The sequence below is a fragment of the Ranitomeya variabilis genome, chromosome 2 (genome assembly GCF_051348905.1).
Source record: "Ranitomeya variabilis isolate aRanVar5 chromosome 2, aRanVar5.hap1, whole genome shotgun sequence".
Lineage (NCBI taxonomy): Eukaryota > Metazoa > Chordata > Amphibia > Anura > Dendrobatidae > Ranitomeya > Ranitomeya variabilis.
In genome coordinates, this window is record NC_135233.1 from 1,024,668,092 (window position 1) to 1,024,686,745 (window position 18,654).

The 18,654-nt window shown below is 41.2% G+C and overlaps 1 protein-coding gene across 2 annotated transcripts in view; it reads left to right on the forward strand.

Annotated features, from left to right (window-relative positions):
- SNTG2 (syntrophin gamma 2) overlaps positions 1-18,654 on the forward strand; it is a 778,898-nt gene that overhangs the window by 392,331 nt on the left and 367,913 nt on the right. For both annotated transcript variants that reach the window (XR_013221976.1, XM_077291344.1), the window contains exons 3-5: positions 4,261-4,317; positions 9,075-9,132; positions 11,877-11,920. Coding sequence is in view for 1 of the 2 variants with exons in the window: in XM_077291344.1 (XP_077147459.1) it covers positions 4,261-4,317; positions 9,075-9,132; positions 11,877-11,920 (159 nt within the window). In the remaining variant the exon portion in view is untranslated. The remainder of the gene's footprint in view (positions 1-4,260; positions 4,318-9,074; positions 9,133-11,876; positions 11,921-18,654) is intronic.

The window sequence follows — 18,654 nt, forward strand, 5'->3', positions numbered from 1 at the left end:
CACCAAGATTGTGTGTTCGTCCCAAGATGTACATTTTCATACTGGGAAATGGGTAAAAATGGCACCACAATTTGTCTTACAATTTCTACTGAATTCGGCAATACCCCATATGTGACTGTACAGTACTACTTAACCATACGGAGAGACTCGGGAGGGATGGAGAGCTATTTGCCTCCTGGAATGCAGATTTTCCTAGAATAGTTTGCGGATTCCATATAAAGAGCCCCTAAGTGATAGAAAAGCAGAATCCCCACTCAAGTGATCCCATTTTTGGAAATTATAACATCTACAGATGTAGTGACGATTTTTACTCCATGGGTGTTTTCCAAAAAGAGCAGTGGATGTTGCTGAGTGAAAATTACAAACTACCGTTCCAGTGACCAGTACATTGTGCCCAGCTCATGCTTCTGGAGACACGCACCTGTAAATTAGGCAGGCTTTCATCACTACAGAAATGCCAATCATGTGGATGCTAAATGTGGTTTAGGAACACTGTGGCTCAAAAGGGAATTGGGGCATTCGGGAGTCGAGAATTTGCTGAATTTCATTTGGGAGGCAAGGAGCCATTTCGCTTTTCCAGAGCCTTTGTGCTACCGGTAACGTGGAAGCTCCCAATTTTTCCATTAACAGATGACATACCTGAGCGAGGGCTTGTTTTGTTGTGGATTGAGTTGAAGCTTTTATTGGGAACATTTTACATAAGGTTTGGGATCACATTTATCCAGCGCTCTGCACTGAGCACTTACGTCGGGCTTTCCATCTAAATCTCCAAGTAACTTGACAACCCCCGATGTACCTATTCACTATAATGAGGCAGCAAAGTTACTCTGGAATATGTCTGACATCTGTTTAGCGGTGTCCTTCTTTTCAGAACCGCACAAAACTGTTGCCGACAGCACTTTTACGCAATCCTAAAAAGACGGACACCGCCATATCACAAGTTATATGGTGTCCACAGTGTCTCCATCTGCCTCATTATAGGAAATCTTCCTTCACAGGGTTTGTCTGAGTCACGAATTTCAAAGATTTACATGGAAACCCCTGTGTAAGCGCTCAGTGCTGAGTGCAGGATAAATGTGCGCTAAGCCTTACTGCGATCTTTGAGAGGCAGAGTGAAAAAAATCAACAGCATGTGAAGAATTGTTTTTGTTTATTTTTTACGCCATTCCTCATGCGGTATAAGTGATTAGACCTCTTTATTCTTCGGGTTGGTGCAATTACAGTGATACCAGATTTATATCGGGTTTTTATGTTGGGCTGCTGTCAAACACTAAAAGACAAACTAGTTTTACATCACCATATTTTGAAAGCTATAACACAGGTCAACAAAAAAAAAATTTTTTCTGGTGTCCAAAATATTTTAATGAATTTGGGGTATTTTTGGGGTGCTGATTCTGAATATGCTATCAGTTTTGCCAGATTGGCTCAAGTTTTTGACATTTTTGGTATCTTATTTATAGCACTTGTTGGTAAATGCGACGCATCATCTCATTAATTTCTTTGGATTAGTACTTGAACTGAGCAGTTCTCAATATAGTTTTGTGTTAATTAGCGTTCTAAAAGTTTGTTCATAGCTTGATTTTTGCACTAACTTTATGTTGTTGTCTGTTTTCCAGTGAAAAGCATGAACTCATCAAGAAGAAGTTGTCTTAACGATCCAGACTCATTCTGTTACATTTGTGGTGAATACACACTGCCAAAACATAGAAGAAACATAACAGACTTCGTAAAAAAAGTGTATTTTGCCTATTTTGGGGTTATGCTTGGGGACCAAGACAAGTTTTGGGCACCACACATAGTGTGCAAAGCATGTATCGAATTATTACCAAAATGGAGCAAAGGACAAAGAAAAAGCTTCAAATTTGGTGTTCCAATGGTGTGGAGAGAGCCAAAAAATCATCATGATGACTGTTATTTATGGTAAACACAGGTACAGGCACATCTTCACAATGAGGGACAGGCCTTCTTGCAGATTCCATGTTACTCCCATTTTCGTTTCTTATGCTTATTGAATCCTTGCACTTGCACTGCACAGAAATAACAGTCATCATGATGATTTTTTGGCTCTCTCCACACCATTGGAACACCAAATTTGAAGCTTTTTCTTTGTTCTTTGCTCCATTTTCGTAATAATTCGATACATGCTTTGCACACTATGTGTGGTGCCCAAAACTTGTCTTGGTCCCCAAGCATAACCCCAAAATAGGCAAAATACACTTTTTTTACGAAGTCTGTTATGTTTCTTCTATGTTTTGGCAGTGTGTATTCACCACAAATGTAACAGAATGAGTCTGGATCGTTAAGACAACTTCTTCTTGATGAGTTCATGCTTTTCACTGGAAAACAGACAACAACATAAAGTTAGTGCAAAAATCAAGCTATGAACAAACTTTTAGAACACTAATTAACACAAAACTATATTGAGAACTGCTCAGTTCAAGTACTAATCCAAAGAAATTAATGAGATGATGCGTCGCATTTACCAACAAGTGCTATAAATAAGATACCAAAAATCTCAAAAACTTGAGCCAATCTGGCAAAACTGATGACATATTCAGAATCAGCACCCCAAAAATACCCTAAATTCGATGAAATATCTTTGGCACCAAAAATGCTGTTGACCAGTGTAATTTTTCAACATTTTGGCCCATAGAGTCAGGTGATGGCTTGTTTTTTGCGAGACAAGCTGACGTTTTTATTGGTACCAATTTTGGGCACATGACATTTTTTGAATGAACAAAACCAGCAATTCAGGAATTGCTTTTTTTTCATACTGCTCCACGCATTGTAAAATTGGTAGGGAAGCTTTATTCTTCAGGTTAGTACAATTACAGCAATACCCAATTTATATTTTTTTTATGTTTTGGCGATTTTACACAATAAAAATTATTTTATAGAAAAAATAATTATTTTTGCATCGCTTTATTCTGAGAGCTATAACTTTTTTATTTTTCTGCTGATGAAGCGGTATGATGGCTTGTTTTTTGTGGGACAAGATGATGTGTTTAGCAGTACCATTTTTATTTAAATTTTTCCATCATGTTTCATTGCACTTTTTGTTCATCGGTATGATGATAAAGCGTTGTTTTTTGCCGTGTTTTTTATTTATTTTTTTACGGTATTCACTGAAGGTGTTAACTAGTGAGACAGTTTTATAGGTTGGGTTGTTACCGATGCGGCGATATCAAATATGTATACTTTTATTATTTATTTTTTTATTTACGCAAAAAAAAATCATTTTTTGAAAAAAAAAATATTTTTTTCCTTTATTTGGGGATTTTTTACAAAATATTTTTACACTTTTTAATATTTTTTTCACCTTTTTACATTGTCTCTTACTGTGACATCACTGTATAGTGTCAGATCGCTGATCTGATACACTGCACTGCAGAGTATAATGTCAGCATCTGACAGGCAGGGAAGGCTCTCAGCAGGTGCTTACTAGCCACCTTCCCTGCAGGAGCCCAAAAGACCCCGCAGCCATTTTGCGGCCAGGAGTCTCAATGGAGATCATCAGGACAACGCGATTGCATTGCGTTATCCTGATGGAAGCGCGTAGGTAACTGTTTCCTCTATGTCACTGTCACTACTGACAGCGGCATGAGAGGGGTTAAATGACCATGATGAGTGCTAGCACCAATCGTGGCTCTTGCTGCAGGGTGTCAGCTCTCACACAGAGCTGACAACTGCACCCGATCGCCGCGGCGCTTGAGCCCACGCGATCGTGCCCCCGTACATATACTGCATATAGGGCCCACCAGGAGATTCACCTACTCTCCTGGGGGCCAGTCCAAGGCTCTATGGGTGTCTTGTATATGCCTCTATGCTAAATCTGCACATCCAATAAGCTAAAGATCTGTAATCTTATTTTCTTTTTTTCCACAATATTTATAAGTTATATGAAGAATGATTCTCTTTTAAAATGTCTGTATGTATATGCAGTATATCTTGTGAACTGTTTTTAACTATGCCCAGTAAGATTTACTACAATAAAGGTGTCACGTAAATCACTTTTATCACCCTGGTGAACGCACACAAATGCTTAGTTATTAATGTTATTGTATGAATAATAAATTGCACTGTTATAAATAATTTACTTGCCATTTCTTTTTTTGCCTATAAAAGTTATAAAAGCCAGCAATGTAAAACTAAAGCTCTGCCCTTTGAAATAGGTTGTTAATATTTTTTTTCTGGATGAAAGTAAAATTATTGTATACAAAATATTTACCTAAATGGTATTTTTTTTCCAATTTTTTAAAGCGCAGAACTGTTACACTTCACAGAGACCCTGTTGGTGGATTAGGTCTCAGCATAAAGGTAGGTGTAACATTTATTTTTTATACAAAATCTCTGTAATACTATAGATTGGTTTTGTTGATGTAAACCACAGTTTAATGAGCAGAAAAATAAATATATGTTTTTCCAACTTGTGGAGGAATGATTTCAGAATAGATTATGTAAATTTTATTGTTCTGATATTTAAATGGACTTTGTTAGCCTGCACTGACAGCATAAGCTAAGCACATAGAAAGAAATATAGCCCTTATAAACATTTCAATATTAGTCTATGGCTCTGTGTAAAACATGTATCGCATACGGATGACATCCGTGTGACATTCGTGTGCCGTCCATCTGACACGTACCAGCATAGAATGCAGAATAGAAATTACAGATTTTTAAGTGATGTGCAAAGGTGATAGATAGATAGATAGATAGATAGAGAGATAGATAGATAGATAGATAGATAGAGCGATAGATAGATAGATAGATAGATAGATAGATAGATAGAGCGATAGATAGCTTGCAGTGCTTTCAGTGCTTTCTATTAAGTCACATTAATACATAATTAAATGACAAAAACAATGTGGAGTACCCCCCTATTTTATGAAATCAGTAAAGATAAAGCAGACAGCTGCAGCCTTATTGTATCAGGCTGAAAAGGTCCATAGTATTGGGCCTTTCCAAGCCTGAAAATACCAGCCTGTAGTCACCCCAGAACTGGGGCCGTTACCAGCTGGCATTTTTAGGCTGGGAAAGACTCATTAGCCAGTTACCTTCCCAGTCTGATGATATCAAGTCACAGCTGTCTGATTTACCTTTTGTTTAAAAAATAGGGGGGATGCCACATCAGTGTTTTTCATTTAATTGCCGGTATTTTTTTACTTCTACAGTATGTATCCATTATCTTTGCACATCTTTAACACTTGCAAATCAGTAAATTCTTTAATGCATGATAGTCCAGTATGTGTCACATGAATGGCACACGTATACATGGATTGAAAAAAATATACACGCGAATGTTGAAAAAAGCACACGGTTCTTCAAAACGGATCCTGTTTTATGCTCACATATGAAGGGGACTTTGCTGAGCTTTCTTTTCAAATAGTACTGCTCCAGGTAAGCTGGGTCTGTCAATCATCAGTGAGCTAAACCAGTGGGTATAATTGTGTACTAAGCCTCATCAAGGTTGATCCTAATTAGCAGATTTCCTTAAACTTCAGTTTTTGAAGAATGAAGGCAGTGATTAAAACACTAAGGACTCATTCAGACCTTTGTGAAAATTGGTCCAACTACGGAAAGCAATGCATGGACTAGAAGCGAGTCTCCTGACCAGTGCATGACATCTTCATGTGTTTCTATGAGGCTGTCACACTTAGGTCGTTAGATTTGCTGCCATTCCGCGCATTGCATTCTAAAGTACTGTATATACTCGAGTATAAGTCGACCCGAGTATAAGCCGAGACCCCCAAATTTTGCCACAAAAAAACTGGGAAAACTTATTGACTAGAGTATAAGCCTAGGGTGGAAAATGCAGCAGCTACTGGTAAATTTCAAAAACAAAAATAGATACCAATAAATGTAAAATTGATTGAGATATCAGTAGGTTAAATGTTTTTGAATATCCATATTGAATCAGGAGCCCCATATAATACTTCATACAATTCATGATGGGCCCCATAAGATGCTTCATACAAAAATATGACCCATATAATGCTGCACAAAGGTTAATGATGGCCCCATAAGATGCTCCATAGAATAATATGACCAATTTAATGCTCCATAAAGGTTGATGGCCCCATAAGATGCTCCATAGAATAATATGCCCCATATGCTGCTCCATAAAGGTTGATGGCCACATAAGATGCTCCATAGCATAATATGCCTCATAAGCTGCTCCATGAATGTTGATGGCCCCATAAGATGCTCCATAGCATAATATGCCCCATATGCTCCTCCATAAAGGTTGATGGCCCCATAAGATGCTCCATAGAATAATATGCCCCATATGCTGCTGCTGCAATTAAATAAAAATGACGTACTCACCCCTCGTCGCTGGGCGCCGAGTGCCGGTGTCCTGAACAGGTGGGGAGGAGTCACCGCTGGATCAGGCCCCTGGCACTTGCGATATTCACCTGTCCCTGTTCCACTGCCACGCGCCGCTGTGTCTTCCGGGTCTCTGCAGTGACTGTTCAGGCAGAGGGTGTGCACTAAACATGTCATCACGCCCTCTGACCTGAATGTCACAGTCAGAGGATGCGGAAGACACAGCACGGTGGTGCAATGGGGACAGGTGAATATCACATGTCTCACCCTCCCCCGTCATACTCACCCCCTCCTGGCGCAGTCTCTGCAAGTCCCTGCTTCTCCCAAGGTCTCCGGCGCGCACCAGCAGCTTGTTCCTGTGTTCAGTGGTCACATGGTACCGCTCATTAAAGTAATGAATATGCACTCCACACCTTTGGGAGTGGAGGCGCGTCCATATTCATAATAACCTCTGTAACAATGACTGCTCCACTATCATCATAATGATAGTCAGAATGCAATGTGAGGGATTGACACACTCAGCTGCTTTACAAGGTAGACACAGTAACGGTGTCAGGACTCTGAACATTTTTTACCTTTTGTGCATTATTGCCCTTTTCCAAGATGACATCTTTGGTCTCATGTGCACTGCGTCTTCTTGCTATAAAACTCCACCCCAGCCTTCAGTCTGTGCTAGAGTATTCTGCCTTGCATCCAGCACACCAGTTCCAGTAATCCTCCTTCATCTGCTGCTCGTGTTTGCTTCCATCTGCATTTGCTGGACATGTAAGCTGTTTCTGCTCTGCAAAAACCTGAGACTATTAACCAGGCCTCCCTGGTTGAGCTAAGATATGATTTGAACTGCCTTATAAGCTTATCTATCTGTGTTTGGACTAAGACAAGGATTTATTCGTGTCAAGTATCCTCAAGAATAACTGTGCTTCATAGACTTTCTGCTTGATTGCATTTTCCTCTGAAGTTTCCTATAGACTGCTAAGCTGCGTTTAATATTTACACCAAGTGTTGTGGACTTGAGTTTCTCTCTGCACCTGTTTGAATCACCGTGTGATAATATAGACTTTACCACTTATAAAAGTGTGTCCTACAGTTGTCTTGTTCCACGCAAAGAGTCTCCTGAGTTATCCCCTATAATTATTACAAACGGTTTTGGTAGTAGATCACCTGCTGGTTTTATTGTGGACAGCATAAAACCTTAGCAGGGTTCAGGAAAATAAACAAAGCCTTTCTGGTATAACGGTAAAGCAAAACAAAGATACAGTCTAAAAGCAAACATTGTCTTCAGCTCCTCCTGGAGCCACATGAGAGTTCCTCCTCTCCCAAGACACAACCCCCACTGACTCACTAGACAAGCTATTTAAGCCAGACTATGTGATGATCACCTGACCGTGACATCATCCCAGTTCCTGTCAGTACACATGCTGGTGTAGGCTCTGCAAGTGGAGCTATGGTGAGCACCCTCCCACTCGATCTATGGGTGCCCACATAAAACCAGCTCATGCATGCAACTTTAACCCTCTCAACACTTATAGTGCTGGAGGAAAAAAATACTGGTTTCACATCACTGACTGCAATATGCTCAGTGACACATATCTCCCCTCATACACTATGCCAGTGATCCTGTCACAGCTCTCAACAGATGATCACACTGACCTCACAAAATCTGCAATGCTCTGAAAAGAACAACCCACATATCTCCATAAAATAGTCCCAGCTCCTTATCACTCCCATGCTTGCTCTTCCAATTCTCATCCCCAGTGTCTGGCTGGAGACTCGCCTTTACTGTTGTGAGTCTGGAATATTTTGTTTAATTGATCCTAATGAGCATTTTTGTGAAGTAAGCATGCATCGCTTAAGAGTCCTGTGACTCAATGCTAATTCCAAATGTATTTCATTTAACATGTATCTATTTAAATAGAAACATAAAGTTAATGTCTGAAGGTCGTATTAATGTAGTAGTCAGTCACATTTAACTGACATAGATTTAAAAGTGTTTGTCCTATCATAGCACATCGGCATAAAAAGCTATAGATTTGGATTCCACCACTGGGATCTAAAAATTAGGGAACCTATTATGCACTGTCAGGAAAAATGGAAAAAATGTTTTTTAGATTATTATTATTATTACCTAACTAAAGGAGAGATAAAGGGGGTTTGATTTACTATTTTTTATTTTTATCACTGTGATAGGGCTATCACAGTGATCAAAATGAGCCAATAGGAAAATTCTCCTATTGCTGCCGTGTGCCGGCCATCAGATCTTGGCAGGTGCACTGCGCATGCACCCACCATTTTCTTCTCAGAAATAGATGCAAAGGGCCGGGGGACAGACCCGGAGGGTCTGGGGATGCCGGAGGTAATGGGGGGGGGGGCAGGTACCCCATTTCTCTCTCCGCTAGTATGCTAGATGTTATCAGGGGAGAGAGAAATAAATGGAAAATCTGACTTTTTTTGTTGCAGTCGCCGTTATATCGCAACACTGGGGATGGTAAAAACCCACCGGAATCATGTTCTCTGAGGTTTGTCGCGACTCCGGAGTTTTTCCGATGCTGGGGGGCGCTATACCTTTATTTCTCAGCGCTGTTAAAAAGCGGCGCTAAGTAATAAGTACTCTTAACTGCCGCCAATAAAAGGCATATCAGCGATCGGTAAGGGGTTAAACAGTTTTGACCTGGAAGAATCACATTATTCCACTTTTTAGCACTTAAAGAGCTGTAATTGTTTCTAATGAACAATTTCTCTCTTTTTTTCAGGGTGGAGCACAACATAAAGTACCTGTTGTTATATCGAAAATTTTTAAAGATCAAACAGGTAAAGCGTTATGGATATGACATATCAAATTGTGATTACATTAAAGCATGACTGATACCAAATAAATATTGACATTACAAATTTTTTTTTGAAGTTCATCAATATTTTGCAGGTTAACTTTTATAAATATGTATTATTTAGTATACTAATATAAGAATAATATATTTATTTGTTTATTCAAAATTCTTGGGACTTGAACGGCTATTTACTATCTTTATTTGTTATTACAAATTAGTTAGCAATGAAAGTACTTCATACAATTGTACAAAGTAATTGATGAAAAAATCTATACTTGTTAGTACAGTGGTTATGAAAAGTATTCAGACCCCTTTAAATTTTTCACTCTTTTTTTCATTGCAGCCATTTGGTAAATTCAAAAAAGTTCATTTTTTTCTCATTAATGTACACTCTATACCCCATCTTGTCTGAAAAAAACAGAAATGTAGAATTTTTTGCAAATTTAATAAGAAAGGAAAACTGAAATATCACATGTTCATAGGTATTCAGACCCTTTGCTCAGACACTCATATTTAAGTCACATGCTGTCCATTTCCTTGTGATCCTCCGTGAGATGGTTCTACTCCTTCACTGGAGGCCAGCTGTGTTTAATTAAACTGAGAGGACTTGATTTGGAAATGCACACACCTGTCTATATAAGACCTCACAGCTCACAGCGCAAGTCAGACCAAATGAGAATCATGAGGTCAAAGGAACTGGCCAAGGAGCTCAGAGACAGAATTTTGGCAAGGCACAGATCTGGCCAAGGTTACAACAGAATTTCTGCAGTACTCAAGGTTCCTAAGAGCACAGTAGCCTCCATAATCCTTAAATGGAAGAAGTTTGGGACCACCAGAAGTCTTCCTAGACCTGGCCATCCAGCCAAACTGAGCAATTGTGGAAGAAGAGTCATTGTGAGAGAGGTAAAGAAGAACCCCAAGATCACTGTGGCTGAGCTCCAGAGATGCAGTAGAGAGATGGGAGAAAGTTCCACAAAGTCAACTATCACTGCAACACTCCACGAGTCAGGCCTTGGCAGAATGGCCCGACGGAAGCCTCTCCTCAGTGCAAGAAAATTTGAAAAGCACATGAAGGACTCCCAGACTATGAGAAATAAGATTCTCTGGTCTGATGAGATGAAGGTAGACCTTTTTGGTGATAATTGTAAGCAGTATGTGTGAAAACCAGGCACCGATCATCACCTGCCCAATATAATCCCAACAGTGAAACATGGTGGTGGCAGCATCATGCTATGGGGGTGTTTATCAGCTGCAGGGACAGGATGAAGGAAACATGAATGCGGCCAAGTACAGAGATATCCTGGATGAAAACCTCTTCCAGAGTACTCTGGACCTCAGACTTGGCCAAAGGTTCACCTTCCAACAAAACAATGACCCTAAGCACACAGCTAAAATAACAAAGGAGTGGCTTCTGAACAACTCTGTGACTGTTCTTGATTGGCCCAGCCAGAGCCCTGACCTAAACCCAATTGATCATGTCTGGAGAGACCTGAAAATGGCTGTCCACCATCGTTCACAATCCAACTTGTCAGAACTGGAGAGGATCTGCACGTAAGAATGGCAGAGGATCCTCAAATGCAGGTTTGAAAAACTTGTTGCATCATTTCCAAGAAGACTCATGGCTGTACTAGCTCAAAAGGGTGCTTCTACTCAATACTGAGCAAAGGGTCTGAACACTTATGGCCATGTGATATTTCAGTTTAGATTTTTTAATAAATTTGTAAAAATTACTAGATTTCTGTTTTTTCAGTCAAGATGGGGTGCAGAGTATACATTAATGAGAAAAAAAATGAACTTTTTTGAATTTACCAAATGGCTGCAATGAAACAAAGAGTGAAAAATTTAAAGGGGTCTGAATACTTTCCGTACCCACTGTATATGTTCATATTGCGACTTTGCCATATGTCTTAGCTCCATCGAAATATGAAGCACTGAAAAATGGGATTCGGGCAGAACCAATTACTGGATCATTGAGATTCAAGAAGAAGACAAAGTCACTTGCACTCTATCTGACACATACACATACTATGCATCAGCACACTGCGACTAGTGAATGCATGAACTCCGCTATTGCTGTAAACATTAAAACATATAAGGTACCTAATTAGCATTTTTTATCAAAGAGCACTAAAGCCATCTAATTACGTCAAGTTGTACCTAGGTATGGATAAACCCTATCACTTATGTCCTAACTCTCATGATTCAAAAACAGGCCTCTCATTTGTGTCTCTTTCTTCAGTAGTCTCTGCCCTTTTTGAGGTGGAGACAAAAAGGTGTTTGACTGCACTTTTGTGTCTGCTTCAAAAAGGTGAACACTGCTGAAAATAAAGACAGATATAATTATAGTCAGAAAGAGAGCTATAGAGACAAAGTTACTACATCTGCTTTGTTAAACTTAGCGAGGAGATGAAGAAGAAGCCTAGTTCCGGAGGCGATTCGCCACCGGCTTCTCCGTCACATCATTTATGGCTCCTGTTTCCAACTTCATTTTCCGAGTAACGTGTAAAATGTAGATGATTGTATTGAGGAAGCTGGTTTCTTATTCATGCTGCCCTTGGCTTGGGAATCATGTGACAGGTTCCTTTTAACATTATTTATATTGTATTATGCCTACAAAAATTGTCTTACACTGTCTCTAGGTAATAATTATAGTTATCTATCAATATATTTTATTTTGTACTCGAGTTATGAATAACTTTTTAAATTTCAATTTGTGTCCTTATTCAGCCGACCAGAGTGGGGTATTATTCACAGGAGATGCTGTAATGCAGGTAAGCTATTGTCTAATGATAAGTAATTTATAAATCCAAACACATATTGGTGGAATACTTATTTTGAAAGTTAAATACATTTTTTTAAACTTAAAACACCTTTCTAATAATGTGCAGAGATTTCAGATCTACCCATATTACCGGTAACATCATTTTTACAGTAGGTAGTCAGCTGAGCTTCCGGTCCCCGGGTTCGGTCTTACTCCCAGTTGTTTTTGTGCTTTTTGTGAGCTTTACATCAGATAAACATGAATTGCAACATTAGAGGATAAGAACGAGCTGTCAAAATTTCCAGTGCAGGATAAATACAAAGCTAATATATTCCAAAATTAATTGGATTGGTATGGAAGTCTTTTTATACATGACCCCATCATAGCTAGAGTTGTACTATGTATATTGTGACCCAGTTACATCACCATTGGGTTTAAAAGAGTTTATTGCTTTTATTTGCGATTACTAAAAGTTCTATATGGCTAGGCTACTGTTGTGAATTAGACTTTTTGGCTCCGTCTTGTGGCCACTAGTGGTATGACTCTGGGATTGTCTTTTTTCTGTTTGGCACTCACCTGGGTCGTTAGTCCAGGGGTGTCGCTATATTAACTTCCTGGATCCTTAGTCCAGTGCCTGGCATCGTTGTAATCAGATCCTTCTGTTGCTCCTGTCTGCTGCTCCTGGCTCTTGCAAAATTAAGCTAAGTCTTGCTTCTTTGTTTTTTGAGTTACTTGCTTTGCTACTATTTTTGTCCAGCTTGTACTAAATGTGATTTCTGACCTTGCTGGAAGCTCTAGGGGGCTGGTGTTCTCCCCCCGGCCGTTAGACGGTTCGGGGGTTCTTGAATATCCAGCATGGATATTTTAATAGGGTTTTTTGCTGACCATATAAGTCATCTTACTATATTCTGCTATTAGCTAGTGGGCCTCTCTTTGCTAAATACCTAGCTCATTCTTATGTTTGTCTTTTCCTCTTACCTCACCGTTATTATTTGTTGGGGGCTTGTATCAAACTTTTGGGGTCTTTTCTCTGGAGGCAAGAAAGGTCTTTCTTTTCCCTTCTAGGGTTAGTTAGTTCTCCGGCTGGCGCGAGACGTCTAGAACCAACGTAGGCACGTTCCCCGGCTACTTCTATTTGTGGTGCTAGGATTAGATATATGGTCAGCCCAGTTACCACTGCCCTATGAGCTGGTTTTTTGTGTTTGCAGACTTGGTATTGATTCCTGAGACCCTCTGCCATTGGGGTCATAACAGTATGCCAGGCCAACATTGAATGTTTAATGCATTGCAGAAGTGGGATATAAGAAAGGAAATTCTGAATTTTTTTTTTTTTCCTCTCTTCCTCCCCTTTTCCTCTGAATGGCTTGAGCTTGCTGCAGACATGAATGTCCAGACCTTGATTACAAGTGTGGACCAGCTTGCTGCTCATGTGCAAAGCATACAAGATTTTGTTACCAGTAGTCCTATGTCTGAACCTAAAATACCTATTCCTGAACTGTTTTCTGGAGACCGTTTTAAGTTTAGGAATTTCAGGGATAATTGTAAATTGTTTCTATCTCTGAGACCCCGTTCATCTGGAGACTTAGTTCAGCAAGTTAAAATTATTATCTCTTTTTTACGGGGCGACCCTCAGGATTGGGCTTTCTCGCTAGCGCCAGGAGATCCGGCATTGGCAAATATTGATGCGTTTTTTCTGGCGCTCGGATTGCTTTACGAGGAACCCAATCTTGAGGTTCAGGCAGAAAAAGCCTTGCTGGCTATTTCTCAGGGCCAGGATGAAGCTGAAGTGTATTGCCAAAAATTTCGGAAATGGTCCGTGCTTACTCAGTGGAATGAGTGTGCTCTGGCCGCAAACTTCAGAAATGGCCTTTCTGAAGCCATTAAGAATGTGATGGTGGGTTTCTCCATTCCTACAAGTCTGAATGATTCCATGGCGTTGGCTATTCAAATTGACCGGCGTTTGCGGGAGCGCAAAACCGCTAATCCTCTGGTGGTGTTGTCTAAACAAACACCTGATTTGATGCAATGTGATAGAATTCAGACCAGAAATGAGCGGAAAAATCATAGACGTCAGAATGGGTTGTGTTTTTACTGTGGTGATTCTACACATGTTATATCAGCATGTTCTAAACGCCTAACAAGGGTTGTTAGTCCTGTCGCCATTGGTAATTTGCAACCTAAATTTATTTTGTCTGTGACTTTAATTTGCTCATTGTCCTCTTACCCTGTTATGGCGTTTGTGGATTCAGGTGCTGCCCTGAGTCTTATGGATCTGTCATTTGCCAAGCGCTGTGGTTTTGTTCTTGAGCCGTTGGTTAATCCTATCCCTCTGAGGGGTATTGATGCTACGCCATTGGCGGAAAATAAACTGCAGTTTTGGACACAGGTAACCATGTGCATGACTCCTGAACATCGGGAGGTGATTCGTTTTCTTGTTCTGCATAAAATGCATGATTTGGTCGTTTTGGGTTTGCCATGGTTACAGACTCATAATCCAGTCTTGGATTGGAAGGCAATGTCTGTGTCAAGTTGGGGCTGTCAGGGTATTCATGGTGATTCCCCGCCGGTGTCTATTGCTTCCTCTACTCCTTCGGAAGTTCCTGAGTATTTGTCTGATTATCAGGATGTGTTCAGCGAGTCCAGATCCAGTGTTCTGCCTCCTCATAGGGACTGTGACTGTGCCATAGATTTGATTCCAGGTATCAAATTTCCTAAGGGAAGACTATATAATCTGTCTGTACCTGAGCATACCGCAATGCGTTCGTATATCAAGGAATCTCTGGAGAAGGGGCATATCCGTCCTTCCTCTTCCCCTCTTGGTGCGGGATTTTTTTTTGTGGCCAAGAAGGACGGATCTTTGAGACCTTGTATTGACTATCGGCTTTTGAATAAAACCACTGTTAAATTTCAGTATCCTTTGCCTCTGTTGTCAGACTTGTTTGCCCGAATTAAAGGTGCCAAGTGGTTCACCAAGATAGATCTTCGTGGTGCGTACAACCTTGTGCGCATTAAGCGAGGAGATGAATGGAAAACCGCGTTTAATACGCCCGAAGGTCATTTTGAGTACTTGGTGATGCCTTTTGGGCTCTCTAATGCTCCTTCAGTGTTTCAGTCCTTTATGCATGATATTTTCCGGAAGTATCTGGATAAATTTATGATCGATTATCAGGATGATATTCTGGTTTTTTCTGATGACTGGGACTCGCATGTAGAGCAGGTCAGGATGGTGTTTCAGGTTTTGCGTGAGAATGCTTTATTTGTTAAGGGCTCAAAGTGTCTCTTTGGAGTACAGAAGGTTCCCTTTTTGGGGTTTATTTTTTCCCCTTCTGCGGTGGAGATGGACCCAGTCAAGGTCCGTGCTATTCATGATTGGACTCAACCCACGTCAGTTAAGAGTCTTCAGAAGTTCTTGGGTTTTGCTAACTTCTACCGTCGTTTTATTGCTAATTTTTCTAGCATTGCTAATCCTTTGACGGATATGACCAAGAAAGGTTCTGATGTTGCTAACTGGGCTCCTGCAGCCGTGGAGGCTTTCCAGGAGTTGAAGCGCCGGTTTACTTCGGCGCCTGTTTTGTGCCAGCCTGATGTCTCACTTCCCTTTCAGGTTGAAGTGGATGCTTCTGAGATTGGGGCAGGGGCCGTTTTGTCGCAGAGAGGCCCTGGTTGCTCTGTGATGAGACCTTGTGCCTTTTTCTCAAGGAAGTTTTCGCCTGCTGAGCGGAATTATGATGTTGGCAATCGGGAGTTGTTGGCCATGAAGTGGGCATTTGAGGAGTGGCGTCATTGGCTCGAGGGTGCTAAGCATCGTGTGGTGGTCTTGACTGATCACAAAAATCTGATGTATCTCGAGTCTGCTAAACGCCTGAATCCTAGACAGGCCCGCTGGTCATTGTTTTTCTCCCGTTTTGACTTTGTGGTCTCGTATTTACCAGGTTCAAAGAATGTGAAGGCTGATGCTCTTTCAAGGAGCTTTGTGCCTGACTCTCCGGGAGTCGCAGAACCAGTTGGTATTCTTAAAGAGGGAGTTATCTTGTCAGCCATTTCTCCGGATTTGCGACGTGTGTTGCAGAGATTTCAGGCTGGTAGACCTGACTCTTGTCTACCTGACAGACTGTTTGTTCCTGATAAGTGGACCAGCAGAGTCATTTCCGAGGTTCATTCCTCGGTGTTGGCAGGGCATCCGGAAATTTTTGGCACCAGAGATCTGGTGGCTAGGTCCTTTTGGTGGCCTTCCTTGTCACGGGATGTGCGGTCGTTTGTGCAGTCCTGTGGGACTTGTGCTCGAGCTAAGCCTTGCTGTTCGCGTGCCAGCGGGTTGCTCTTGCCCTTGCCTGTCCCGAAGAGGCCTTGGACACACATTTCCATGGATTTCATTTCAGATCTCCCGGTGTCTCAGGGCATGTCTGTCATCTGGGTGGTATGTGATCGCTTTTCTAAGATGGTCCATTTGGTACCTTTGCCTAAGCTGCCTTCCTCTTCCGATCTGGTTCCTGTGTTCTTTCAGAATGTGGTTCGTTTACACGGCATTCCTGAGAATATTGTGTCTGACAGAGGATCCCAGTTTGTTTCCAGGTTCTGGCGATCCTTTTGTGCTAGGATGGGCATTGAGTTGTCGTTTTCGTCTGCCTTTCATCCTCAGACTAATGGACAAACGGAGCGAACTAATCAGACTCTGGAGGCTTATTTGAGGTGTTTTGTTTCTGCGGATCAGGATGATTGGGTGACCTTCTTGCCGTTGGCTGAGTTTGCCCTTAATAATCGGGCTAGTTCCGCTACATTGGTTTCGCCATTTTTCTGCAACTCTGGTTTCCATCCTCGTTTTTCCTCGGGACATGTGGAGCCTTCTGACTGTCCTGGGGTAGATTCTGTGGTGGATAGGTTGCAGCAGATCTGGAATCATGTGGTGGACAACTTGAAGTTGTCACAAGAGAAGGCTCAGCGTTTTGCCAACCGCCGCCACGGTGTGGGTCCCCGACTTCGTGTTGGGGATTTGGTATGGCTGTCTTCTCGATTTGTTCCTATGAAGGTCTCCTCTCCTAAATTTAAGCCTCGCTTCATCGGTCCTTACAAGATATTGGAAATCCTTAATCCTGTGTCCTTTCGCTTGGATCTTCCTGTGTCGTTTGCCATTCACAACGTGTTCCATAGGTCTTTGTTGCGGCGGTACGTTGTACCTGTGGTTCCTTCTGCTGAGCCTCCTGCTCCGGTGTTGGTTGAGGGCGAGTTGGAGTACGTGGTGGAGAAGATCTTGGATTCTCGTCTCTCCAGGCGGAGGCTTCAGTATCTGGTCAAGTGGAAGGGCTATGGTCAGGAGGATAATTCCTGGGTGGTTGCCTCTGATGTGCATGCGGTCGATTTAGTTCGTGCCTTTCACGCTGCTCATCCTGATCGCCCTGGTGGTCTTGGTGAGGGTTCGGTGACCCCTCCTTAAGGGGGGGGTACTGTTGTGAATTAGACTTTTTGGCTCCCTCTTGTGGCCACTAGTGGTATGACTCTGGGATTGTCTTTTTTCTGTTTGGCACTCACCTGGGTCGTTAGTCCAGGGGTGTCGCTATATTAACTTCCTGGATCCTTAGTCCAGTGCCTGGCATCGTTGTAATCAGATCCTTCTGTTGCTCCTGTCTGCTGGTCCTGGCTCTTGCAAAATTAAGCTAAGTCTTGCTTCTTTGTTTTTTGAGTTACTTGCTTTGCTACTATTTTTGCCCAGCTTGTACTAAATGTGATTTCTGACCTTGCTGGAAGCTCTAGGGGGCTGGTGTTCTTCCCCCGGCCGTTAGACGGTTCGGGGGTTCTTGAATATCCAGCGTGGATATTTTAATAGGGTTTTTTGCTGACCATATAAGTCATCTTACTATATTCTGCTATTAGCTAGTGGGCCTCTCTTTGCTAAATACCTAGCTCATTCTTATGTTTGTCTTTTCCTCATACCTCACCGTTATTATTTGTTGGGGGCTTGTATCCAACTTTTGGGGTCGTTTCTCTGGAGGCAAGAAAGGTCTTTCTTTTCCCTTCTAGTATTAGTTAGTTCTCCGGCTGGCGCGAGACGTCTAGAACCAACGTAGGCATGTTCCCCGGCTACTTCTATTTGTGGTGCTAGGATTAGATATATGGTCAGCCCAGTTACCACTGCCCTATGAGCTGGTTTTTTGTGTTTGCAGACTTGGTATTGATTCCTGAGACCCTCTGCCATTGGGGTCATAACAGGCTACAGTGGGTACGGAAAGTATTCAGAGCCCTTTACATTTTTCACTCTGTTTCATTCCAACCATTTGGTAAATTCAAAAACTTCTACATTTCTGTTTTTTTTTCAGTCAAGATGGGTGCAGAGCGTACATTAATGAGAAAATAAAATGAACTTTTTTGAATGTACCAAAATTGCTGCAATGAAACAAAGAGTGAATAATGTAAAGGGGTCTGAATACTTTCCATACCCACTGTACATTTACTTCTACGGTTTGCTTGGAGCCTTCTTGGCAATTTGTGTAGTATTGAATAGCGTGATGTGGAATATATGGAAACCTGAACTGAATTCCGACATGCATTGTATGATTTATTTGATACCGCATATACATAATATAGAAAGTTATGAATTTTTTTTTCATCATTTTTCATGTTTACCTTTTATATTAGTTAAAATATTTTTAGTTACATCTAAAAAGAATGGATGCAAATAGGGGCAACGACAATAACAAAAAACACATGCTGGTGTTAATAAATAATTACCATGAAGAAACAAGTGCATAA